The 24,833-nt window shown below is 45.1% G+C and overlaps 1 protein-coding gene across 2 annotated transcripts; it reads right to left on the reverse strand.

Moving 5' to 3' along the window:
• Positions 1-3,442: 3,442 nt before the first annotated feature.
• On the reverse strand, positions 3,443-21,427 carry LOC141933129 (myosin heavy chain, skeletal muscle, adult-like). 2 transcript variants are annotated; one of them, XM_074847518.1, is made up of 38 exons: positions 21,209-21,427; positions 20,977-21,120; positions 20,727-20,883; positions 20,139-20,166; positions 19,930-20,041; positions 19,744-19,836; positions 19,553-19,616; positions 19,362-19,460; positions 19,159-19,262; positions 18,934-19,072; positions 17,838-17,956; positions 17,588-17,737; positions 16,872-17,042; positions 15,159-15,468; positions 14,980-15,050; positions 13,325-13,412; positions 13,115-13,232; positions 12,726-12,849; positions 12,131-12,267; positions 11,785-12,040; positions 10,156-10,398; positions 9,862-10,038; positions 9,631-9,776; positions 9,452-9,542; positions 8,974-9,363; positions 8,696-8,822; positions 8,409-8,527; positions 7,822-8,018; positions 7,277-7,460; positions 7,025-7,190; positions 6,748-6,872; positions 6,246-6,554; positions 5,937-6,140; positions 5,517-5,642; positions 5,251-5,421; positions 5,060-5,164; positions 4,829-4,924; positions 3,443-3,726 (listed from the first exon to the last, which is right to left on the reverse strand). In XM_074847518.1, the coding sequence occupies exons 1-38, from the start codon at positions 21,413-21,415 to the stop codon at positions 3,574-3,576; spliced, it is 5,820 nt and encodes a 1,939-aa protein (XP_074703619.1). In that variant the 5' UTR covers positions 21,416-21,427; the 3' UTR covers positions 3,443-3,573. The 2 variants fall into 2 exon arrangements, with proteins under 2 accessions (XP_074703619.1, XP_074703620.1); XM_074847519.1 differs by having other exon boundaries at positions 14,980-15,043; positions 15,155-15,468.
• Positions 21,428-24,833: the final 3,406 nt, after the last annotated feature.

Genomic DNA, 24,833 nt, shown 5'->3' on the forward strand with positions numbered 1-24,833 from the left:
GTACCAGGCAGTGATGCCGGCGTTACTGAACTCTCCAATGGGCGAGTGGAGCCAGGCTGCAGGCAGAGCTGGGCCTCCATAACTATCACAGGCTAGCCACCAGCCCGGCCCGGGGTTCCCCTGCAGCGCTGATAGTCCAGTGGCCCTTGAGGGATCTCTGGTGCGCAGCCCGCCTACCTTCTCTCAGTGAGTGCTGTGAAAGCATAGCCTGGGCAAAGGGCCATGGCCTTCTGCAATGCTGCTGGACCTTGGAGCAAGCCCTGCCTCTGCCTGCATCCTCACCCAGACAGGACTCAAAGGGAGGCAGCTGTAAAATCCTGCACTTTCAGAGCTACAGCCCAGCTCGCCGTTTTCATTTGTTGGTTTACAAGATAAGTGATGCCCCCACCCACCCCAAACTGAGCCCCAGCTGACCGCTGGAAGTACCTGGGCAGCTGCTGTGTTCCCCTGGGACAGCACGTCCCAGGAGGGCATGGCGAGCACCCAGGCGCTGGGCTGGCACAGCGTCATCGCACGCACTTCAAAGGGGCCGCTCTTGATTTATACTCTTTCCAGGGAGAACACACTCGGGCCTGACTCTGATTTTTAACATTTCAGCTGAGAAAGGAGCTGTGCCGCAGCAAGTCTCTCTGGGGTAAGAATAGCATCTGCCGTCTTAGGACACAACACAGTTGTCCAGCTCCTGCATGGCAGCACGTTGCGCTGAGATATAGAAGGCAACCTACCCGCTGAGGAATGTCTTCGAGTGCTATTAGTGGAAGCGTATCATCTACACAAACAGGCATGACCCTGCGCAGGAGCCTTGCAAGAGCGAGGCTGTTTTGAGCTTTTGACACTGAGGACGAAGGGAGACAAGTGACAGGCTGATCCTCCTGGCATGGGCAACCTCCAGAGTTCTCTGTGGCCTTGTCTCCTCCTCTTGACTCCTGTGAAGGCTGATGGGTGATTTGCTGGGACCGCAGAGCCCAGGAGGCAGGGGCCAGGAGGGAGCTGTGAGTTTGCTGGGGACGTGAGGCCAGGCCTCAGTCCCATCAGCACTGCCCAGCCCTGCTCATGGCAAGTGCTGCCTGAGGGTGTGCACCTGTCCCTGAGCTTAGGGCATGCGGCTGCCTGCTTTATTTTCAACTATATCCATGCCAGCTAGAGCGATACCAGAGGGTATGTAACTGCGTGCAAGTGAAACACACAGGAGACTAGAGGAAGAAACAATCGGCTGCAAAACAGTCTAAAGAAGGCTACAGCAGGTCACAACAGACACACTTATACGCATGAGCTGCTTCTTCAGTGACTTGCCTGTCCTTTCCCACTGATGCCCTTTGTGACAGTTCTTTAGTACAGTCAGCAAAGAAACTATCTCCAGGTGTCACACTTACCAGTGTGGCCAGAGCCATCAGCCTGCTCGCTCCTCTTCACGCCTGTCTTCTTCTCTCTCTTCCCTATGCCTGGCTTTGCTGGCTGCATCCCTTCATTCTGGTGACACATCCTCAAGCTTCCACGGTGGAGGCAATATGAGGCAAAGGATGGTGCAGGGTCTGTAAAGGAGGATATCAGGGAACATCAGGAGTTCGTGCTTGTACAAGCCATTACAGCTATCAGGCATACTCATGGATGTTGTGTGTTACCTAGACTCTACCCAGCCCCACCTGAAGCCTTGGGGATGCCTGCAGGTGTGGCCTGAGACTCTCAAGCCACCCAAGAGGAGCAGTCAGCTCAGAGGTGGCTTTGGGCAGGCAAGGCTCACCACAAGAGACCCTGGCTGTGGTGGCAGACCAATGCACGCTGTCAGGCAAGGAGAAAGACTGCAGGGGATGAGGCTGGATGAACAAGGTCGGGAGTCTGCCTGGCAGGCATGGGGAAAAGTTGTGCAACACCAGCCCCAGTCCCATCCTTGCCGCCCTGCTAGGCTCAGTGCCCCATGGAGGACCCGCCTCTGCTTTTGAGTACTGGCGCTTGTACAGTGGCAGAGCTGGAAGCAGCTGTGGACTGTCCCAAGCTTTCAACATCAAAACGTGCCCTGGCCTCTGCTCCTGAGTCTACTTCTTGTTTCTTTTTAGTGCCAGCTGCACTTCACTCCTCAGTTGCTGCTGATGTGATTCTCATTCACTCCACCTTGGTCTGCATCAAGGGCTCCTGCAGCCTGCAGTTAGCTGGGGTGACTGGCTGTGAACACTGCAGACAGGGGCAGAGCTGCAACAGTGGGTGCAACTCTGTAAGTTGATATTGACAGAAGGATTTCCAGATTAACTTATTAGCCCTCAGTTACCACTAACCTGTTCTTGATTCATGGTATACACAGCCCTGCAGTCCTTGAGGTTTCTGAGAAAATCCTCCAAGGCTGTGTGGTCTCCCTGAAAAGAAGGCACAGAAGTTACTTAGAAGCCGAAAGCTGTCAGTCCTATGAGAACATCAGCTTAGGCAGACATCTGTGGGCTTGTCTTTAACATACCTTGGCACTGTCCGTCTGTCTTTCACCCAAACTAGAGGTAAAGAGTAATGCATCAGAATAATCCAGCTGGGACGGCTGATAGAGCACATGAGACTTCACGGATGTACGTGACCACTGTGCCTGTGCTGTTCAGATCAGGGTCTGAATGAAGGAAAAAGTGTTTGGCAATTTCCCCCTTCCCTTCTTCCCTCATCCCCTTCCCTCCTCTCCAAAACTATATGGTCTGTTTAGCCTGTAGGTAGGCCAAAAGTGAAGTACAGGTATGTGGGGAAGGAATGGAGGGGTACATCCATCAGTTTTCTTCCATCCTCTTGCCTGAGGCAATGCCACGTGGAACCTGTTGTGTGAGAGGTGACAAGGCTGACCTTTGAGGTGAGTTGGTGCCATGCAGTGTGTGAGAAATGGGCCCTGAGGGGCCCCAGACAGGGCTCCATGTTTTCTCCACTGCAGAGAGACTAGGAGCAGGTGGTGGCAGCAGCTGAGGGAATCTAGGGGAAGAAAGATGGCACAACTTAAGGGCACTATCAATGTGTCGTAACGGTGCTCTGTGTGCCAAAAATCGTCTCTGCCAAGGAACTGCCGGTCCTTCACGGTGCAGTGTAGCTGTGACTTCTGGCAACTTACTCAGAGACTGATGTTTAGGGTTTGTGACTGCCAGGATCACAGACAAAAGCAGGGGAAGGAAAAAAGGAAAGGGATCGCCCTCTCTTGCTTCTCACATGGGAAGCAAGCTGTGCTGAAAGGACAATGAGAGAAGCATTAAAAGAATGTGAGGGCAGGAGCAGGGCAAGGAGCTGCTGGAGACGGAAGTGAGCACCGGCTGGACTATCAGTAGCCTCCACAGGAATGGCCAGCCTCCAAGTTGGCGGGTCCTCAATCCAGGGTTTGCATAAGCTTCTCCCTTCCCCCAGCTAGGAAAAGTAAGAAAACTTGTTCTGCAACAAATTATCCCAAGCTTGATTAGAAAAAAACCAAAGAAGGCACTGCTCATAGTGTGTATGCAGAGGAATCTACGGTCTTTATTCTCTAGACATTGAGGTGGGTACAAAGACTCATTACAGAAGAAAGCGACTGACAGGTTCACATTTTGTGCATCCTTCACGTCACTTTGTTGCATCATGACATCATCACTCCTCCTCTTCTATCTTCCTATGAAACTCCCGGCTCTTTGCTCGGAGCTTGTTGACCTGTGACTCTGCAATGTCAGCCCGCTCCTCGGCTTCCTCCAGCTCGTGCTGGATCTTGCGGAATTTGGAGAGGTTGACATTGGACAGTTCCTCCTGTGAGGGGAGAGGGAGTCGGTGGTGAGGAGCCCAGGCCAGGGGTTTCACTCTCCCTGCACCGTGGTAATGACAGGTGAGGCTCAAACCTCCATCCCCCAGCAACCTCTCCTTACACATAAGCCTCACACAGACCTCCGCATCCTCTCCTTTTTAGAAGATTCATTGTAGACAGAGCACAACAGGGTTTGAACATAACTGTGCTCTGGAATGTGGAAAGGAAACAAACTGGGCAGCTGGAAATCAGATTTTTTTAGCTCTGGAATTAAATGTTCAACTGCATCTGCAGATCCTGAGATGGGGTTAGGAATTTGTACGGGACCCAGTGAGTCCATGAGATCTCCTCCGTGTCCCTCTCACAAATCTCCTTATCCGAGTCCAAAAGCCCTTGTCTGTACTGGACTGTTTGCAGGAGCAGAGAAGCCATGCACAGACATTCAGGGGCTGCAGGACTTCCCTCGGTTCATCCCTGATTGCTGCATGCCCAGAAAAAGGCAAAGGCTCCTTGCACAATTCTAAATGCATTGCACAATGTGGCTTGAGAGGGTACTTCCAACACCTTCTCCATCCACTGAAATTTCCCTGGCCGCATACAAAATGTGGAGTTCCCTGTAGGAGATGAGCATATGCTCAATCAGAAGGATTTCTTACGCAACATTTCCTGTGTTCCTAGGCACAGAATTCTGGAGATTTGGCAGGCCATTTGCTTCCACATAACTACCAAGCTTCTCCCGATTGCAAGGGTCACAGGCATCTTTCATAAAGATAGTTACATGAATTTCACAATTCTGAAAATGTGTTCTTTTCAGAACTTCTTAATATATTGTACTATCAGTACTGTTAATAACAACTCCTTCTTGCAGACTGCTTTCTTGTCCTAATGCAAAAAAAATGTTCCGTGCACTTGCCCTCCTCATTAGCCTTCTTATTCCCTCACTGATTGCATTCTCAAAGGCTAGGCTAATTTATAAGCATTTCGGAGAACTTTAAGCCCTCCGTTATTGTCCACTGGAACTTTCCAAGTTTCCTGTAGTCATTTCCTCAATGACCATGCTACCCACTCGGAAAGTGTTTCTTGCCAAGCACTCAGAGTGATACTTACAGCCTCTTCGGATTGTCTCTTGTAGGATTTCACCTTCATTTGCAGCTTGTCCACCAGATCCTGCAGCCTGAGAATATTCTTCCGGTCTTCCTCAGACTAAAGCAGTTGGCAAACAGGAGAATTAATTGGTTTCCCCACCATGCGAGTTAGCAATTCCCCTTGACAACCAAGTGCAAAACTGTTTACTTCCTGTGAGAGGGCGTATCAGCCCAAGGAGGCCTCCTGCCTTACCTGGTAGGTCAGCTCCTTCACCCTCCTCTCGTACTTGCGCATGCCCTTCACAGCTTCAGCGCTGCGCTTCTGCTCGGCATCAACCTCCCCTTCCAGCTCCCGCACCTGCAATGAGAAGCCCGGCTTTGGAGCTTCCCTGGTGGTTACTTACGTGATACGTTCACTCACACACAACTAAAAGCCCTACGCACTCTGGCCTCCAGCTTCTGGATTTGCTTCTTGCCTCCCTTCAGTGCCAACTGCTCGGCCTCATCCAGACGGTGCTGCAGGTCCTTCACCGTCTGGTCCAGGTTCTTCTTCATCCTCTCCAGGTGGGCACTGGTGTCCTGCTCCTTCTTCAGCTCTTCTGCCATCATGGCTGCCTGATGAGAGCAAAGGGTGAAAGCCATTTTGGGGCTGGAGACGTTCTGGGGGAGAACACATCCACCATTAGCAGTGAAAGGAACCCCCAGCTCACATCTGTGATGGCCTTCTTGGCCTTCTCTTCAGCATTGCGGGCTTCCTGGATCGTATCCTCCATTTCACCCTGAATTTGGGCGATGTCTGTTTCCAGTTTCTTCTTCATGTTGATCAAGCTGGTGTTCTGTGCAAAGAGAGATAGCAAGACTTGTATTCTGAGGCCTGCAAAACCAAACCTACAGCTTGAGCCAAGGCTTTGCTCTCCAAGCTTGCAATTCAAACTCTGGGATTCTTTTTAAAATGGTTGTTTACAAAATGTCAGTGGTGGGCTCAGGTGATGGGCTGCAAAGTGTGCCTTCCCTTGTGGGCAGCAGTAGACAGTCCTCTCTAGCCCACTCTCCTGCTCTATCCTGTGGTATATAGCAGCCCTCTGTGGCTGCCAAGTGTCAACACAACTGCTTTTGCACCACGCCCTGACCTGGGTATGGAGGAGCTGCACACGTTCAGTGGCATCCAGGAGCTCCTGCTCAGCCACTTTCCTCGACCGCTCCGTCTGCTCCAGGGCTGCCCGTAGCTCCTCAATTTCAGCCTGCAGCAGGTTTGCTCTGCGCTCCACCATGGCCACCTGCTCCTTCAGGTCCTCCTGTGTCCTGAGAGCATCGTCCAAGTGTATCTGGGTATCCTGTAAAAGAGACAAGAGATATTGCAAGGTGCTATGACAGCGTGCGCTTGGGTGCCAAAAACGTTAGTGATGTCACTTCTCTTTCTGTAGCTTTGCTGAACGGACCTTGAGCACTGCCTGCGTGTTTCTCAGGTTCTTTTGTGCCTCTGCAGCCACGCGGTTGGCATGGCTCAGCTGGATCTCCATTTCATTCAGGTCTCCCTCCATCTTCTTCTTCAGCCGCAGGGCTTCGTTCCTGCTCCTGATCTCAGCGTCCAGGCTGCTCTGCAAGGACTCCACGATTCGGAGGTGGTTTCTCTTCAGCTGGTCAATCTCCTCATCTTTCTCTGCAATCTTCCTGTCAATCTCAGATTTCACCTGGTTGAGCTCAAGCTGGAGGCGCAGGATCTTCCCCTCTTCATGTTCTAGGGAGGCCTGGACATGTGGACACAAACATTTGTAACATCGATAAAGCTACTGCTTGCTTTCTAGCTGATTACATAGTATTTCAGGAAATCTCAGCTGGCTGCGCTCCCCAGCCAGAACGGAGTGGGACCAAGGATTTTTCCACCATATTTCCCCATTGCTCGTATTTTTAGTGCAGACACCAGTGATTGTAGGCGTGTACCTCAGCTTCCTCTAGAGCAGCCTGGATTTCAGATTTCTCCTGCTCAATCTGCTTCTTGACCTTCTCCAGCTCATGAATCACCTTTCCTCCCTCTGCAATCTGCTCCGTGAGGTCGGAAATCTCCTCTGCAAGGAAGGGTGAAAAGTGGCATGGTCAGGCACAGATCTGAAGGGGAAGGGCCCTGCCACACCACGGTGACAAGTATCTTTGCAGACCTGCAGGCGGTAGTGGTGGACAGGGAGAAAGCCCTGCCAGGAGCAGAGGGCCAGGGACTTACGCTGCAAGTTCTTGTTCTCACGCTTCAGCGTTTCCAGGTGGTCCAAGGACTCCTCATAGGCATTCTTCATCTTAAACAGCTCCGTGCTGAGAGAGCGAGACTCCTTCTGGGAGGCTTCCAGCTCAGCCTGCGTTTCCTCATACTTCTGCTTCCATTCTGCCAGGATCTGAAGAGAAACGGGGCGTCAGTATGGAGGTGGCAATCAGGAGGACATGCTCTGCCCAGGAGCCCCGGTGCTGGAGCCCAAAAGACCTTGTCAAAGTTCTTCTGCTTCTTATCCAGAGCTGCACAGGCAGCATTAGATCGCTCCACGTCAATCATCAGGTCCTCCACTTCATTCTGCAGCCTCTGCTTTGTCTTTTCCAGGGAGGCACATTTGGCATTCACAGCCTCAACGTGTTCCTCTGCATCCTGCAGGCGCTGTGCCAGCTTCTTCCTGGGAGGAGATAAGTGCAGCTCCAGGTTAGAACTTAGAGGGGAGACAATTTTCGCAAGAAAGCAGTTGGCCACTTTGGGGGTTTCAAGCATAGTGATTTTCACAGTGGTTTTTCTGTTCCAAGATTACATGCAGCCTGAAGGGGCTATCACCTCCTTGTCCTAGCACCTGCTGTGTATTCACCCTGTCTTAGCGTTTCTAGCCCTAAAGGCTACGTTTTCCTTCTAATCTACACGTTTTCCACAGCAAACTTTTCCTCTCTCTCCCTCTCTTCCCTCTACCACAAAGACACTATATCCCTCCAATTTCCCTTGACAGGCTCAGCCTTCTCCAGCCATTCGACATCCCACGTCCCACATACTTGGCCTCCTCCAGCTCCTCCGTTCGCTGAATAGCATCCGTCTCGTATTTGGTTCTCCACTGGGCCACTTCGCTGTTGGCCTTGGACAGGGCGCGCTGCAGCTCCCCCTTGGCTTCCTGCTCCTCCTCATATTGTTCCCGGAGCAAGTCACAGTCGTGCCGAGCTGACTGCAAGGCGTGGGCCAGGGCGTTCTTGGCCTGTGGGGACATTGGGATTGGTAACCTGAATACTTGCCTTGAGATGCGTCTTGACAGTGAAGCTGACAGGGAAATTAGAATCAAACTCTAATTAGGCAAATGCAAAGCTGGGGAATGATGAACATCAACGTGTTCTGGAGGATCAGGATGTGTTAGTGACAGGTGCTCTGGGGAAAGTAACCTGCTGTCTCTGTAATAAGTGTCTCAATCCTGTCTTAGAGAGTATGGTCAGAATGTCATGAAAGCCTTGTGGATGACTTCCTCCAGAATCAAAATCATTACACTTCCTTTCCTCTCTGGCTTACGATCAGGGGCCATGTGCATTATTGGTATTCACTCCAGTGCTACATGTGTTTGGGGAAGGAATGTTGGAGTAGAGTCATTCCAGACCTTTATTTCTTCCTCTAAATGTCTCTTGAGTTCCTCAATTTGTTGGGTAAATCCTTGCTTGCCCCTGGACAGCTGAGAAATCAGAGCATCTTTTTCATCCACCTGGCGTGAATATTCACCTGGGAAGGGCAAAGTGAAAAAAGTAACTAGATTATTAATATTATAACAATTTTTGCCTGTAAACACATGCAATCATGAGTAGCCTGTAGAGGTTATGCCAGTTGCAACTTTTCACACTGTGTTATCCTCATGGCATCAGATCTTCCTCAGGAATGAAGAAATCTCACCTGCTTCTGTCTGCAGACGAGCTCTTTGAGCATTGAGGTCATTGATCATGCGCTGATTCTGTTCCTCCTTAGTTTTAATCTCACTCAGCTGATCTTCCAGAGTGCGGCACATCTTCTCCAGATTTGCCTACAGAGCCAGTACAAGCAAGGAAAGGAAATGAACACCTGGACTCTGCCTTATTCTCACAGCACAGACTTTGTGATGAAAATGTGGCTGGCAGATGTAGCCTATGTGCCATATTTTGGCCCTGTGGGCATGTTCCACTGCAATCCCGTACCTTGGCTTTGGAGACAGACTCCATGTTACTGGCCAAGTCGTCAATCTCCATCTTCAGCTCACTCTTCTCCTTCTCCAGCTTCTGCTTCACTCGTTGCAGGTTGTCGATCTGCTCCCCAAGCTCAGCTGTGCTGTCCGCGTGCTTCTTCCGCAGGGTGGCAGCCGTGGCTTCGTGCTGCAGCGTGGCCTCTTCGAGGTCACGCCGCATCTTCTGAAATTCTGCCTCACGCTTCTTGTTCATCTCGATCTGAGCTGCTGTAGCCCCTCCTGCTTCTTCCAGGCGCTCGCTGATCTCCTCTAGCTCCCTCGAGAGGTCAGCCCGATGCTTCTCTGCTTTTGCCCGAGAGGTTCGCTCTGCCTCAATTTCCTCCTCCAGTTCCTCAATACGAGCCTGGGGAACATTAGAGACCCTTCACACCCATGCCCTCCTCCTTCCTGACCTGACACTGGCTGAGAGAGGGCAAGGGACAGAGGCTTGCCTGCAGCTCCTTGATCTTCTTCTGTAATTGCATGCCCAGAAGTTGCTCATCCTCGATTTTGCTCTGGATCTGGCTGATTTCAAAGTCTTTCCTTTGGGCAAAGCAAACCGTGTCAGAGCTCAAAGAGAAAAAGACAAGTGCACCAGCCCAGCACTCAGGGGCCCCACAGCCACACTTACTTCTTCAGTTTCTCATCCAGCTGCTGCTTATCATTTTCCAAGTCCATTATGGTGTCATGGGCCAGCTTCAGGTCTCCTTCAAGTTTCCTCTTAGCTCTCTCAAGGTCCATGCGCAGTTTCTTCTCTTGCTCCAAGGACCCTTCCAGCTAAAAAGAACAAGACCACCAATGCTCCACCATTCAGGTTTAACTCTATACCTGTCCTGCTCTTGCTGTGTGCCTCTGTGCTTACATCATCTACTTGCTGCTCCAGCTTGGTCTTAGCTTTGGTCAGCGTGTTGACTTTGTCCTCTTCTGCCTGCAGGTCATCCAGTGTCTGCTGATGGGCCTCTTGGAGGGCTTTCTTCTCTTTTGTCAGCTTCACAATGGTCTCATCCAGGGCTGCCATCTCCTCTGTGAGGTTTTTCACCTTTAAGAAGAACATAGCAAGTGCAGATTAAAAATTGGTTTTTAAAACTTTATACTGTATATTTGGGACAAAGCAGAAGTCTTTTCTGGAGTGAGAATGACTTCTTCTGCCTCGTACCTTGTTTTCTGTGGCATGCTTTTCCTTCTCAACCTTGGCCAGTGTTAACTCAAGGTCATCAATATCTTTCTTCAGCTCTGAGCATTCATCTTCCAGTTTCCTCTTCTTGGCTGTCAGCTCGGCATTAATTTCCTCCTCATCCTCAGCCCGTTCAGTCACCTCTTTAACTTTGGCTTCCAGCTGGATTTTGGTTTTGATGAGCTGGTCACATCTTTCCTCAGCATCAGCCAAAGCGTCAGCTTCCTGGTGGGAAAATACTGTTTTTACAGATATGTTTTTTGAGGCAATATCGACATGCTTGCCTTCCTAATTTAGTCCTGGATAGCAATTTTGTAGTTACAATTTGGTTTCTATTCCAAGAGACTTAAATATATCACAGAATTGATTTTACATTGTTGGGTTTGAAACATCCAGTTTTGAGAGATAAAACCAAATAAAATTATTTTCAATCTACCTGAATGCCCAAGTATTTACATATTTGTGCAAGATATAGAATCCAATATTATCCCATAAAATCAAACAACAGAACAAAGTACATAAATTTTGTTTTAATCATAGGAATATCTTCCACATTTATGAAGTCCTGACTGATAACCATATGCCAAGATACATATAAATACCAAAGTCACAGTTATGCTCACATTGTTCCTGTAGTTCTCTTTTTTCACGCTACTGTCTTTCTGGCACAACTGTTTCTGATTTAGATTTTCATCATTATGACCCCAAAATACTCAGCATCTATCAGCTTTGGCTTTTCTCTGTGAGATTCTCATCAGCTAAAAAGAAAAGGAGTTGCTGGACAATTTGTCTCTAGGCTTTGTATTGCAAGAGATGTCCTGTGTTATTTGTTATATTTTTTCTCAAGTTTCAATCTAGCAGAAATAATACGAAAGAAAAATTATCATTTTAGCACTGAGTCGATTTTTTCATCTTTTTTCAGGTCAAGAGTCTTTAAAAAGGGAGGCATGTAAATTTTCCTGTATGTCACATACACTGCATAGTATTACTTTGAGGATACAGTCTTTTTTACTCTGTGAATTATTTAATTTAGAAACCATAACATTACAACACTGCAGATGTACCATAAATTTTACGTAATGATTCTGAGTGATTTAGGAGGGTGAGAATATTAAATTCTGTTTCCTCTCAGTTAGTTCAGTATTACAACATTTGTAACAGCCAAGCCACCACCTATATCAGAAAGAAACAAGTTATCTTGTTTAATTGGAGAATAAAGGGAGGAAATAAATGTCCTCTTAACTTATTCTAAGAATTCCTAATCATGTGTGTATAGGCATACTCAGTTTTGGGGAGGTAGGAAAAAATTAATAGAAGAACAAATATTATACTAATAAAAGTAAAGTTTCTTGATTGCTCTATGCATTTTAACTGAATGTAAATGCTAGAGACCTCAGCATGCTCCACAGAAAAGTCTCACACATGCAATGTCTTGACTACAGCCTCCTGATGGTCCTTACTGAAGCTACTTATATTTTTAAGAGCATCACTTAATGAAATACAATTGAATTGAATCTAATTGTAGCTTCTATGTGTCTTTTCAAAATGTAATCATAAATATCAGCCTGATTGATAGTCACAGTTAGGATGAAGCACACTGATGGTACTCACAGCCTGCACTTGGAGCTGCAGGTCATTCTTCTCCTGCACCAGTTTCACCATTTTCTCCTCCAGCTCTTTCCTCTTTGCCTCAGACTTTGCAAGCTCTTCCTTGGTTTTCTCAAACTCTTGTTTCATGTTGGCCATCTCCTTCTCAGATTCTGCACTCTTCAGCAAGGGCTTGATCTTGAAGAACAGCTTCATCCAGGGCCAGTGCTTGACGTTCATGAATGCACGAATGTTGTACTGGATGCAGTAAACAGACTCTCTGAAAGGTAAGTTGAATTAATATTAAATATTTAGATCACAATAACACAATAAGCCAAATACAGTGAACTTAATTTGAAGAAATGTCTACCTCCTCTGCACCATTCTCTGGTACTCCACTCTCATCAGGAAGCCCCTGCACCTGGCCTGGGTGCGAGTGATGAGCTGTGCCAGTTTCTCATCCCTCATCTCTTCCAAGAGGCCTACCAGCCCAGCTTTGAAGAACACCTTAGGTAAGAATATGAAAATAGGCACAGTGTATGTGTTTGTTGTTCAGTGTACCCTGGTACCCTGTCCCCCTTGGCAGATAATATGGGAAGTTAAGAGAAAGAGCAAAAGCACAAAGAATGTATGTAGTGATAGACCCTCTTTTATATCTCCAAGCTACCAGTCACTTGCAGTTGAGGAACTATAGTAGCCAGACATTTTGCCTTTGTTTTTATTAATCCTTGATTCTTTTATTCTACAACTTTGTGTTAAATTATGAATCCTTAATTAACCCTTAATTAAATCATCCTATGGCAATGAACTTCCATTTTATTCAAGTGTTGAGTCAATATGTACTTAGATGATTTCTTTTAAATACACTATTTGATCATTTCATATACTCTCTGAAGAATCTAAGTAGCATTCTGAAATCATGCGAACCAAAACCGCATAGTACTTGAAGCAAACAGTTCTCGTACCTTGGTGTGACCAAATTTGTATTGAGTATGGTCTATATCAATTGATCCAAGAAGTTTCTCACAAGCCTTCTTGCTGTCAATGAACTGTCCCTCTGGGATAGCACTTGCATTTAATACTTTGTATCTGGGGGAGAAAATGGAAGGACTTGCATTGGACTCAATGATCTTAAGGGTCTTTTCCAACCTAAATGATTCTCTAATTCTAGTAATATAAAGACATCTGTTGTTGAGACCAGTTGTCTGGTACACTGCAAGAAAGAACTGTTGAGAACATAACAGCAGTGCTAAACATAAACTTTAGAGAAGGCCTTAGTCTCCAGAGGTGAAACTTAAATTTCACAAGCTACTGAAGGTGGACAAAATGATACAATAAGGGAAAGAAGTCTGACCTCTGTTTAAAATCTGCATACAGGACTCTGTTGGGAAATCCTTTCCTGCAAATTCTGATCCCTTCCAGCACACCATTGCACCGCAGCTGGTGAAGCACCAGTTCATGCTCCATGGCACCTAACAATTCAGAACACAAATATATGCTATATTCTGTAATAGAGGGGAAGTGTTGCACCATACTGAAAACCTTCTATACATGAGATTCTTACCAGGTGTTTTTGTTTCATTTGGGATGATGCAGCGTACAAAATGGGGGTGGGTGCTTCGCAGATTGGTCATCAGCTTGTTTAAATTCTCCTGGGAGAGTCATTAACAAAAGTTTTTATTAACAAATGTAATTTCCACTATAAGCGTCAAGCCCTCTGAAATGAGATAACGAGATATCAGAGAAAAATTAGCTTGCAGAATCCTGAACTGAAGCCCCCTGCACCAGTTTTTCTAACTTTCCACAGATCTTTGCTGTTATTACTTAGTTATATAGTTCTTCTGATTAATCTGTAGGAAATTTTGTACTCTTAAACATACAATATTAATACATTTCACCAACTCTAGTGGAATGCTTTCATTAGAAATTATATCCATCTTCCATTGGATGTACCCAGAGAGATAAACTGGTATTTCTATGAGGCAGTTTGAAGCATACTACAGAATGTGTTTACGATGCATCACATGGAGCACACTACACAGAACCCTCTTGTTTTCCCCACTGGAAGTAAAAGGAACAAAAATGACAAGCTGAGTTTTACATGTCTAGATTTCAGGTTTGTCTTGTAAGGTAAAACAAGAAAAGGTGAGATGAATCCCAGCCTTGCTTTGTAATTAATATCGGTATACTTATATATAGATAATTATCACCTATAATTAGTGGAGGGAAGCAAGTACCTCCAGAGGACATCTCAGAGTATGTAAGTTAAGCAGCCAGAACATTAACATTAACATAAGCTAAAACATGTCTAAACACTAACGTGTCTAAACAAGAGGGATAGAGGAAGAAAGTTTGAAAACAACAGAAATGCAACCCAAATGCAACAAATAATATTTCTCCTATAATATTACTTCTTAAACTCTTATGATCTTTAAATATAGGCTTATTGCATTATTTCTGAATGATGCATGCTAGCAATAATTTCCCACTTGCAAGGCCAAGGCACTACTGCTATGATTATTTTTCTTGGGGCTTATACACACATGCCCATGTCCTGTTTCAGAGCACTGGCTAGAGGCTGTCAAGTGATCAAGAATCATATGACAGCAGATCTGTAGAAGCAATTAGGCTATATCAAGAAGGGAGTCCTAAATAAAGGATGAATATGTTAACAAATAACCTCAGGAGAGACTAAGTATTTCACCTGGCAGTAGTATATGGAGCAGCTGAAGCAGCAAGACCTGGTTATGACAAAGAATTGTCAAATATCTGACATCTTAAAAATCTATAACCCAAGGAGTGGTATTATTTCAACTATAAGAGGTTGATCCCTGAATCATGGAGAAAAACTAGAGTTATGAATGGAACAAACAGGTCATCCTGCAGACCAGTGGACAGATTGCTGTTAAAGGGCAATAAAAGGTTCCAAAGCCAGAGGTGGACATCTGAAGAAAATCTGATATATTTTAGGTATATTTTAGAAGTTTTTTGTATGACATTCTTCCATCTGGAAATGTCATCCTGGGACAAGTGGACAAAACTAAAAGTTGTGCAATCAGTGGAATGCAGCATAAATAGATTACAGTGGATTTATTCCTAGCAAAATATGGCCCAAGAACTTCAAGGTCTTTTAACACAGCTAAGTCAAAAAAAGACCAGCCATTTTAAATGGTGGATGTACTCCTCCTCTTCGGAGAAATAGTGAACTCTCTACTGTACCCGGAAAAGAGCTGAGACAGTCTGGAAGGAAGAACCCTTCTTCTTGCCACCTTTCTTGCCAGTACTAGCCTCTGCAAAATTAAAAAGAAATAAAACAGGTTTTATACTTTTGTTTTTGCCTTTTACAATTCCTTTTTCTAAGCATACATCAGTGAAAATCCGGGATTCATAGAACCAACCTGCTTCTGCTCCGCCGTAGTTGGCAAAGAGTAAGGCCAATGTCTTCACCGATGATTTCTGGTACAACCCAATGACAGTTTCATTCAGGGGGTCCTTGTTCTTCTCAAGCCAGCCAGAGATGTTGTAGTCCACTGTGCCAGCATAGTGTATCAGGGAGAAGTGGGCCTCAGTCTTTCCTTTGGTAGGCTTGGGCTTCTGGAAGTTTGCAGACTTGCCCAGATGCTGGTCATAGAGCTTGTTCTTGAAAGAGGTGTCAGTTGCCTTGGGGAACATGCACTCCTCTTCCAGGATGGAGAAGATGCCCATGGGCTGGAAAAAATGCAGCAGACTGTAATTTAGTTTTCAAGGCAATAATGACCTTCACCTAGGCACAATAGTGGAACACAGACTGAGATACATATCAGAAAATATTATTATTCAATTAAATTTTCTGCTAGAAAGTGAGATGAAACATGTTGATACTTGCATTTTTTAACACCAAATGAATCATAAAGATTAATAGAAATTAATTTAGTTTCTGTTGCGAACGTGCTTTATAAAATCAGAGCACTACTTTCTTATCCAGAGGAACTCAAATCACACACAGATATCTTGGACAAATTGATGAGTCATACACCCTTGCAGCAAAGGTAGCCAAGTCATTCTGGGCTGCATTAAGAGTGTTGCCAGCACCTCAGGGGAGGTGATCCTTCCCCTCTACTCATCTCTGCTGAGAAACATCTGGAGTGCTGTGTCCAGTTCTTGACTCCCCAGTACAAGAGAAACATGAACATAGTAGAGTGACCAAGGTGACAGTCCACAAAGATATTTAAATGATTGGGACAACTGACATACAAGGAGAAGCTGAGAGAGATGGGACTGCTCAGCTGGGAAGAGAAGACTCTGGAGGAGCTCATCAATGTGTAAAAATATCTAACAGGAGGAGATAAAGAAGACAGAGCTAGAGGCTTCTCAGTGGTGTCCAGTGACAGGACAAGATAGAACAAGCATGAATTGAAATACACAAAATTCCATTCTGTTTAGAAGAATTCCATTTAGAAGAAAAAAACTTATTTATTCTGACGGTGGCCAAAAGTTGGAACAAGTTCCTCAGAGTATCTGTGAAGTCTCCGCCCTTGGAGATATTCAAATTCCAACTGGACTTGGTCCTGAGCAATCTGCTCTAGCTGATTCTGCCTTGACCTAGGCGGGTTGGACTAAGCGATCTCCAGAACTGCTCTCAAACCTCAGCAGTTCTGTGATTCTGTGATTCTGACTACTTATCATCCTGCCAGCCACTGAACTTTTCATCTCATGTGCAGTGCAACTGCCTTCTCATTGTCAGTCACAGGATGCACATGTAAGAGCAACTGTGTGCTGACAGTTATATACATCTTCTATGTTAATTTTACAAAGATATAGCTATTCTACTGTACAAGCTGTTAGAGTTGAAAGGTGAGGAGGACACACTGACCTGGAAACTGTTTTGGAAGAACAGTCTTATTGGGAGTTTAACAATCATTTGGTACTTGAAACATCAGTACAGACTTGCTGCCACAAAGCTGTGTGAAATTTCCTTGTCTCACTTGACAGAAAAAATTAACTACAGAACAAGGTATTTTGAATAACAAAAGCTGAATATTTGGACATGAACATAGAAGATCCCTTTGAAAAATAAGACCAGGTAATTATAGAATTACCACACATCTAATGCATTTGAACAGGAAGGATACCTTCTCAATGAGCTCAATGCAGGCAGCCAGGTCCATCCCAAAGTCAATGAAGGTCCATTCAATTCCCTCCTTCTTGTACTCCTCCTGCTCCAGCACGAACATGTGGTGGTTGAAGAACTGTTGCAGTTTCTCATTGGTGAAGTTGATGCACAGCTGCTCAAAACTGTTAAACTAGAAATAAAATAAGACAGACCCATCTTTGCAAGATGCAGCAATAATTGCAAAACCTCATCCTTTAAAAATATGGAATGCCATTATCTTGGCTTCATTGTCAAGTCTACGCATTTCTTCGGTCTGCTCTATGGTTATGTAACGAAACAGAGAAATGCATTAAATTAATTGTCCACAAGGAATTTTTTTTAATTGATAAAAATGTGAAGATAAATTATATTTCATGTTTAATCTGAGACCAAATTACATGGAGAAAAAAAACACGCTTAGGCCTGTCATGATATACATGTTTTTATACTGTCTTGTGCTCGATCATTTAAACCAATGATTTTTTCTGATCGGACCATACTGTACTTTTGAGTTTACACATCTTGAAATAAGACAAGTCCTTTGAAAGGTCATTTCTTTTCTTTATGACAAAAAAAAATGCAGATAGCTGCAAATAATTATGTGATGATATGACATCTTCTTTAAAAACATCTCAGAGTGATCATAACATCCAGTTGTCTCCTCTAAATAGCTCTTACCAGATCTTTGTTACTTACATCAAAGATCTCAAAGCCAGCAATGTCCAGGACACCAATGAAGTACTGTCTGGGCTGCTTCGTGTCCAGCTGTTGGTTGATGCGAATAACCATCCACAGGAACATCCTCTCATAGACAGCCTTGGCAAGAGCACCTACAGCATTGTGCACCTATAAGAAAAATAAATGCCTGGAGTTACCATACACAGCATAGGAGAATCAAAAGGATCTTAATACAAAACATGGTTCCAGGTTACCACATGTTTGTTACCTGCTGTGCAGTTTGACCCTTGGTCACAAATTCATTCCCAACCTTGACTCGGGGGTAGCACAGTGCCTTGAGCATGTCAGCTGAATTCAGGCCCATAAGGTAAGCAGCCTTGTCAGCAACTAAAAAGAAATAGGACAAAGGAAGAATTTAGTGTCACATAGACTTTGAATCCTGGAGTATTCTCTAAAGGCTGCATGGTTCAGATTTCTGTTCTTTGAAATCTTTCAGCAGACTCTCATAGGAGAAATCTTGGTAACATCAAAGTTATCATTATGCATATTGAGGTTTTCTAAAAGAATTTATGTTTTAAAATCTTCACTGAAGCATGTAGAAAGTAATGATGGTTTCAGAAATCTCCTGGCACAAAACTGAAAGCTTCAGCTTGTCAGTCTGAATATTTGTAGTACATGCGTAGCTGAGGAGCTGCAGTGACAACAGCTAGGTACTGTTCTACATTCAGGTAATCAAAACCACCCAATATTTAGGGTGGAACACAAAGAGGATATCTCTGTTCTCTTTCAGATCCAGAGTCTACAACCCTTTCTGAGCTTTGGTTTCTGATGTTCAGTAAAACACACTGGGATTCATCCTTTTACCTATGGCACCTCCCACGTTCTGCCTTGTCCTTTAGCAAGAGCAGCCATTGCTCAGAGAGCTGGAAACATGAATTGTTGGTCCTGCACCAACAAAAGAGAGGAATCAAATACACCTCTCACAACAGAGCTCCCTGAGCATCTGACAAATGAGGGTGAATGGGAAAATGGTCACCCATCCTGTTAGAGCTGAACCACTTAGCTGTTTCACAATTGCAAGCCATATTACAACAAAAATATGAATAATAATGTTAAAGGAAGGACATCTACTGCTCCTGACTTCCTGGAAGTGTATAAAGGACAGTTTAAACTATCAGTTGTTCATAACATAAGATACAAAAATCCTGATGTAAAATACTTGATGTACTGAGAAGAAGACACGGGACATATTTTTCTGGCTTACCGTTTTCCTTGGGATCCTAAAGTCTAACAAAGAAGAACTTTTGCTGTCTTCCACATACATAGTGGTCTACAGAAGGGTTAATTATTGAGTTTGAGAATACCTTCTGTGCCATCTGGCTCTGCCTGCTCCTCTCTTGGTTTCTGCTTGAACTTCAGGTTCCCGTAGTGCATGACAGCCCCTGTCAGCTTGTAGATGGCGGTCTTTTCATCAGCAGTGAAGCCCAGGATGTCAATGGCACTCTGGTAATACAATCGGCAAAGTGAAATATCTGAATGTTACGTGATGTATGACTTGTGCCTGTTGACCTGTCTTGTAAGTTACTTACATCTGTAGCCATCAGCTCCTCCTTGTCATCAATGCTGGGAACACTGATCTCACCTTGACTCACAAAAGGGTAGTCATATGGGTTGGTGGTAATGAGGAGCATTTCTGAAAATAAATGGGTTCATGGGTTAAATTTCATTGTTTTCGTAATGTAGTTAAATGTCGGTCAGTGATCTTCCTTCAAAAAACTGTCATGCCTCCTACCAATTAGCTCTGGCTTCTTATTGGAGGTGATCTGATAAAATATGTGGTAACTTCTTTCTGCCTTGAGCTGGAAAGTGACTCTGGACTTCTCCAGCAGATCTGTCAAGGAAGGTAGAAAGAGTTAGGCACGGGAACGCACGTGGAGCTGGGAATTTAGGAAAGAATGGGATCAGGCCAGGAGAGTGTCTTACAAGTTTCGATGTCGGCAGAAGCCAGTTTGCCTGTGGCCCCAAAGTGGATTCTGATGAATTTGCCCTGTTAAGGGGAAAAAGAAGCATTTCAGCCTCGGTACATTTCATTGCCATCTCCTTATGTGAGAACACCACTAGCCCATCACTGCTGTTGTAATGAGGAGGCATTTTTGTCCAAAGCAACAACTTACAAAGCGTGAGGAGTTGTCATTCCTCACGGTCTTGGCGTTTCCAAAGGCCTCCAGCAGTGGGTTAGCGCTGATGATTTGATCCTCAAGCGTTCCCTGCAGAATGATAATTATTGCTGGTTATCCTCTCCAAAAATCATGTCAGGATCAGAGGAAAGCTTTGACTCAAACCAGCACCTATTAATTTACCTGCATTTTGCCTGACTGCTCCTCCTTCTTCTTCTCCCCACTCGCTGCAATTGTTGCAAAGTACTGGATGACACGCTTTGTGTTCACAGTCTTCCCTGCTCCGGATTCTCCGCTGTGAAACCAAAGAGAGAAGCAGAGAGCGTGTGGTCAGGCGGGAGGTCCCCCAGCACCGGGCAGCCCCACAGGGACCCGAGAAGGGGTGTACATACGTGATCAGGATCGACTGGTTCTCACGATCTGTGAGAGAGGCAGCATGAAAGATAGTGTTAGCAGTTGACCTGGGTAACACTCAGCTGAATGAGAAGTAATTCTGTAAATGGAAGCTGGGGTTTCTTCAGAAAGAGTACCCAGTTCCCTTCCAGGTCCTAACAGTAGTAACCATAATCCCAAATGGATGCATGGAGCTGACAGAGGCATGTGATCCTCAGGTAAGCTATGCATCCACTTTTCCTTCACACAGTACTCCTCGAGTTCTAATCAAATGGCCTACCTGTGTCCAAAATAGTGGATTACATGGAATAATAACTTTTACTTCCCTATCAGTGAAAAAAAGTAGCAAACTAAGTCAAGTACTATTTCTGCAGTGGTAGAGTGTAGATTTTTGTACAATAAAGTGCAAATAATGCACAGTCCTGAGTCTGTGCATGCTTCTGGGTCAGTTTCACTTGAAATTTATTCCTGCATAACTCGATCAAGTTTTCAGTCTCTGTGGTGTTTTTAGCTGGCTTGTCAAATGTTCCAGTGAGATCAGTGGGGCGTTTTGGTTTAGATTGCTATGAGGGAGGTCAAGCACTCACCAGTCAGCATGAACTGATAGGCATTGTCAGAGATGGAGAAGATGTGTGGAGGGGCCTCCTGGCGCTTCTTGCCTCGGTAGGCCAACACCACCTCCGGGTTGTACACCGGCAGCCACTTGTAGGGGTTGACAGTGACGCAGAAGAGACCCGAGTAGGTCTGTGAGGAAGGGAGACAGCACGTTGGCTTCCGCTTACCCTGGCAGAGCAGTTCCTCCTCGCTGCCCGGAGGAAGACTGCTGCTGGTACTTACGTAGATCATCCAGGCTGCGTAACGCTCTTTGAGGTTGTACAGCACAGCGGGTTCGTGGAGGTGGGTCATCATGGCCATGTCCTCAATTTTATCATACTTGGGAGGGTTCATGGAGAAGATTTGATCATCCTTCACGGTCAGGGTCTGCCAAAGAAACAAAAGATCCATGTATGTCAGCTAAGAGCTGAGAGTGGGAATCAAATGGTGTCCTTCAGCCTTGCTTTTCACTCACCTCTCCACCTTCAGTCTTGACAGTGACCTTCCCTGTCTCCCTGCTCTGGATTGTCCCTTTCACAAAGGATTCCTTAGGATGGGCCACAAAGACGGCTGTCTTGGCGTCAAAAGGCTTGTTCTGGGCTGCAATTCTCTCCTTCTCTGACTTTCGGAGATAAGGGGCTGCCTCCCCAAAAACAGCCATCTCAGAGTCTCCAGAGGCCATGTCTACACTTTACTGAAGGTACGTCAGCAGAGTACTCTAATGGGGAGGAACAATATGGCATTTATGTCTATTTATGTCTATTCTGTAAGACTGGAAAAAATTTTATATCCTGTGCCTTGGTTTCTCTTCATGCTCTGAGTATTTAGAACATCTAATACGAGTTAACTAGAGACTTAATTTTTAGGTCAACTTAGAAAATAATAGGTTTTCATTGATGTAGTCTAGGTCTTCAGACATTTAAGAGAGCAACTTTTAATGACCTTTCAGAACTGTGGGTTTGGTGCTTTAAGAATACCGTGTCTGTAATGTAAGAGTGAATTCGTTGAGCAAGATTCACCAAGACATAACTATTAGTGATAGAAATACATTTAGGGCATTTTGTTAAAATGATGAACAATGAAGTAACATTTTTGAAAAACTGTAGTTTAGGCAACTTACAGTCTTGGAAAACATTGAACCTGTGGGACTTTTACCTGTTAAATATAATGGTAACAGAAAGGCAGTGGGAAATTAATGAACTTTGATAATGAAGTTGCCAGCTGAAAGAAAAGGGCAGGCTTTGTGAGCTTTTAATATTCTGCCATAATTTAATTTGTTGCATGCATTTGTCATTCTTCAGTACAATATCTAAAAAATTTCATCCTCAAAGTTCTGACTTGTGTCAAATAAAATTCAAGCATTGATATTGGAATTGTCAATCCTGTATTAAGATCTGAAATAAATACCGAAAAAATCTGGGAACAGGTGAGTACTCAAAACTTTAAAAAAATAAGAGTGTCTCTTCAGATGCTTTATTAAACATGTAGGTAGCTAATTTAGCCAACTGCACTTGAAAATTCTGTAGCTACATTAGTAAAATTCATTCCCTCTTTATTCATTAGGTAATTTTTTTTTGTCTAGAGTTAGAAAATGGGTATCTAAGAGAGTTCTGTCATTTTACAAAGGTTGTTAGAAGTTCTATATGCTCAGATGATTTATTAATTCATACATTCTCAGGTAGAATACAGAATTTTGCACTTTTTCCTGCTGTACTCATCTTGGTCTGGTTCTACTGCTGCCGTAGCAAAGATGGGAAGCCAGCACACCTTGATCCCTGTTAGGTCAGTTAAGCAGAATTGAAGAATGTCCTCAGGGGTTTTCTGGCCTGCCATCAACGGTCAGAGACTTCAAACACAGTCACTTGAAAACCTTGGGCACCCTACCACCTTCTACTGTGATTACACTGGGTTTGAACATAGGGTGAAACAGTGGCCCTTTCAGAAATCCTACCCAAAAGGATCTTCCTCTGTCCTCTAAGAATTAATAAATCAGGTTCTTACCTCTTGTGACACCAGATGGGTAGCTTGCAGGCTGGCAGCTGGTCAGTACTGTAAAACAGAAATGGCAACTCCTTACTTGCTGTTGCACAGAAATCCAGAGTGAAAATGTGCAGGTGCCTTGAAAGTAGATTCAAAATCTGCGCTGAGAAATTGAGTGCCCTCCTGGAAATGAGCATTGCAGGCAGCAGGAATTCTGTGGAACATAAGGGCGCCATCCTCTTCCTGCAAGCCTGGGACCCCATACACTTACCTTGAAGCTTTCCGTGGAGACAGAGCAGACTTGTCACAGGGACATTTTATATCATCTAGTCTGCAGATGCTACAGATGCCTACTCTTTCTTCGGTCAAAAAATTTTTGGCAAACCTTCTTTGGTAAAGCATTGTCTGGCAAACTGAACTAAGGGCATAATTGTCATTTGACATGACTAGATATAATTAGAAAATTTTGATGTCTTACTGACTATATGAATACATCTCCTATAAACAATCTCACAAGGGTGTTAAGGAGGGAATCTGGACTAGTCAAGGCACTTAGAGAACTTGGATGCAGGACTTATGGATTCTATTGCTGGCTTTCCCACCGACTCACTGTATGACCCAGGGTGGATTGCTTGGTATGTCTGTGCTGCAGATAATCCCAGCTGTACAATGGATAAAACAGGTTGTTAAAAGATAAATTAGCATTATTAAAAGCTTTTGGCAGTTGTGATGGTAAAATCCTGAAAGTAGAAGTGCAGCTGTATAAGAGTTCATGAGGGTTACAGGCACAGCAGGATGGTCAGCCAAACACCAGCAGTGAGAGGCTGGGTTCTACCTGGGAGTTTAAGCTGGCACCTCTGACAGAGATGTGAGGCAGCTTCAGGGATATCAGGAAGAGTGCACGTACACACACACAGAGGCTTGTGCACGTGTGTCTCTCCATACACACTTCAGATTGCAAATAAGTGGTAGATTCTCCAAGAAATTTTGTTGTGATCCTGTGCACCACCTTGTTCTATGGGAAGGGTTGTACCTGCTGAGACTTCTGATCTGCAGGTCAGTGCCAACAAGCAAGAGATGTTCCATTCTCTTGCTGGCAACTTTTTAGCTTAACCAGATGTTCCCATGCCTATAACCTAGGAAAGATAACTCTGATCTAGGAATGGCCCCCACAGTTTCTTTTCCTACCCACGACTGATAGAAGAATCCTCTAGTCAGCCATACCTACACAAATAATTGGACATATGCACAAACACATCACCTCAGCATGCAATCCCAGATGCTCTGCACCTGATACATCCTCAGTCCAGCATTTCCATTTCATCACAAATATCTTGCACACTTACACATTTGCACAGTTCAAAAAGCACAGTGATACCTTTACCTGAGTGTTAGGGGTGGCAGGCATGCCTGTAAAATTCTGATAGAGTGGGGGGAAGGGGGATTTGATGGCAGTCCTGGAGAGAGAGTGATCTAGTTTTAGGAGGAGGGCACTGTCATGTGATCTGCTTTAAATCCTGTCAGATTTAAACACACTCTTCCCCTGGCCATTGGCATTTTGGTTATTAAAAGAGCTCAGTGGATAACACGTGGGTAAAGTTAGAAAAATGGTGCACGGATCTGATGTTATATCCAGCATCAGGCAATGTCCTGTGCTCACAAAGCCCATTCCAAGGAGGGCTGCAGCACTGCACTTTTTTGGAAACCAAACACACAGCTTGCCTCTGGGCAACATGTGCAGGACATGGGGAGGCTGATGGAAACACCCTGCCCAGGAGGAGCCCAGAGCCAGGCAGTGGGAAATGGTGAGCGCAGGGGTGCATCTGAAGTCCTGCCTCTCTGGGGAGCAGGCACCAAGGGGTGCTGGCAGGGCACCTCCCTCCAGCGGGACCCAGAGCACAAATGCTCCAGCGTGGAGGCAGCAGGCTTTGCTCTGAGGGGCTCCTGCAGCTGAGTCCCCGGGTGGTGGGCTGCCACTTGGTGTCCAGCAGCCCAGTGGCTATCAGGCCTGGCCAAGGAGGGCACAGAGAGGTCTTGGCAGCTCAGAGGTCAGGGTTTAGAAGACCATGAAAGAAGATCAAGGGATGGATGATATAGTGGTACATGAGGTTGTTCCTCCC

This window comes from Strix aluco, chromosome 21 (genome assembly GCF_031877795.1).
Source record: "Strix aluco isolate bStrAlu1 chromosome 21, bStrAlu1.hap1, whole genome shotgun sequence".
Lineage (NCBI taxonomy): Eukaryota > Metazoa > Chordata > Aves > Strigiformes > Strigidae > Strix > Strix aluco.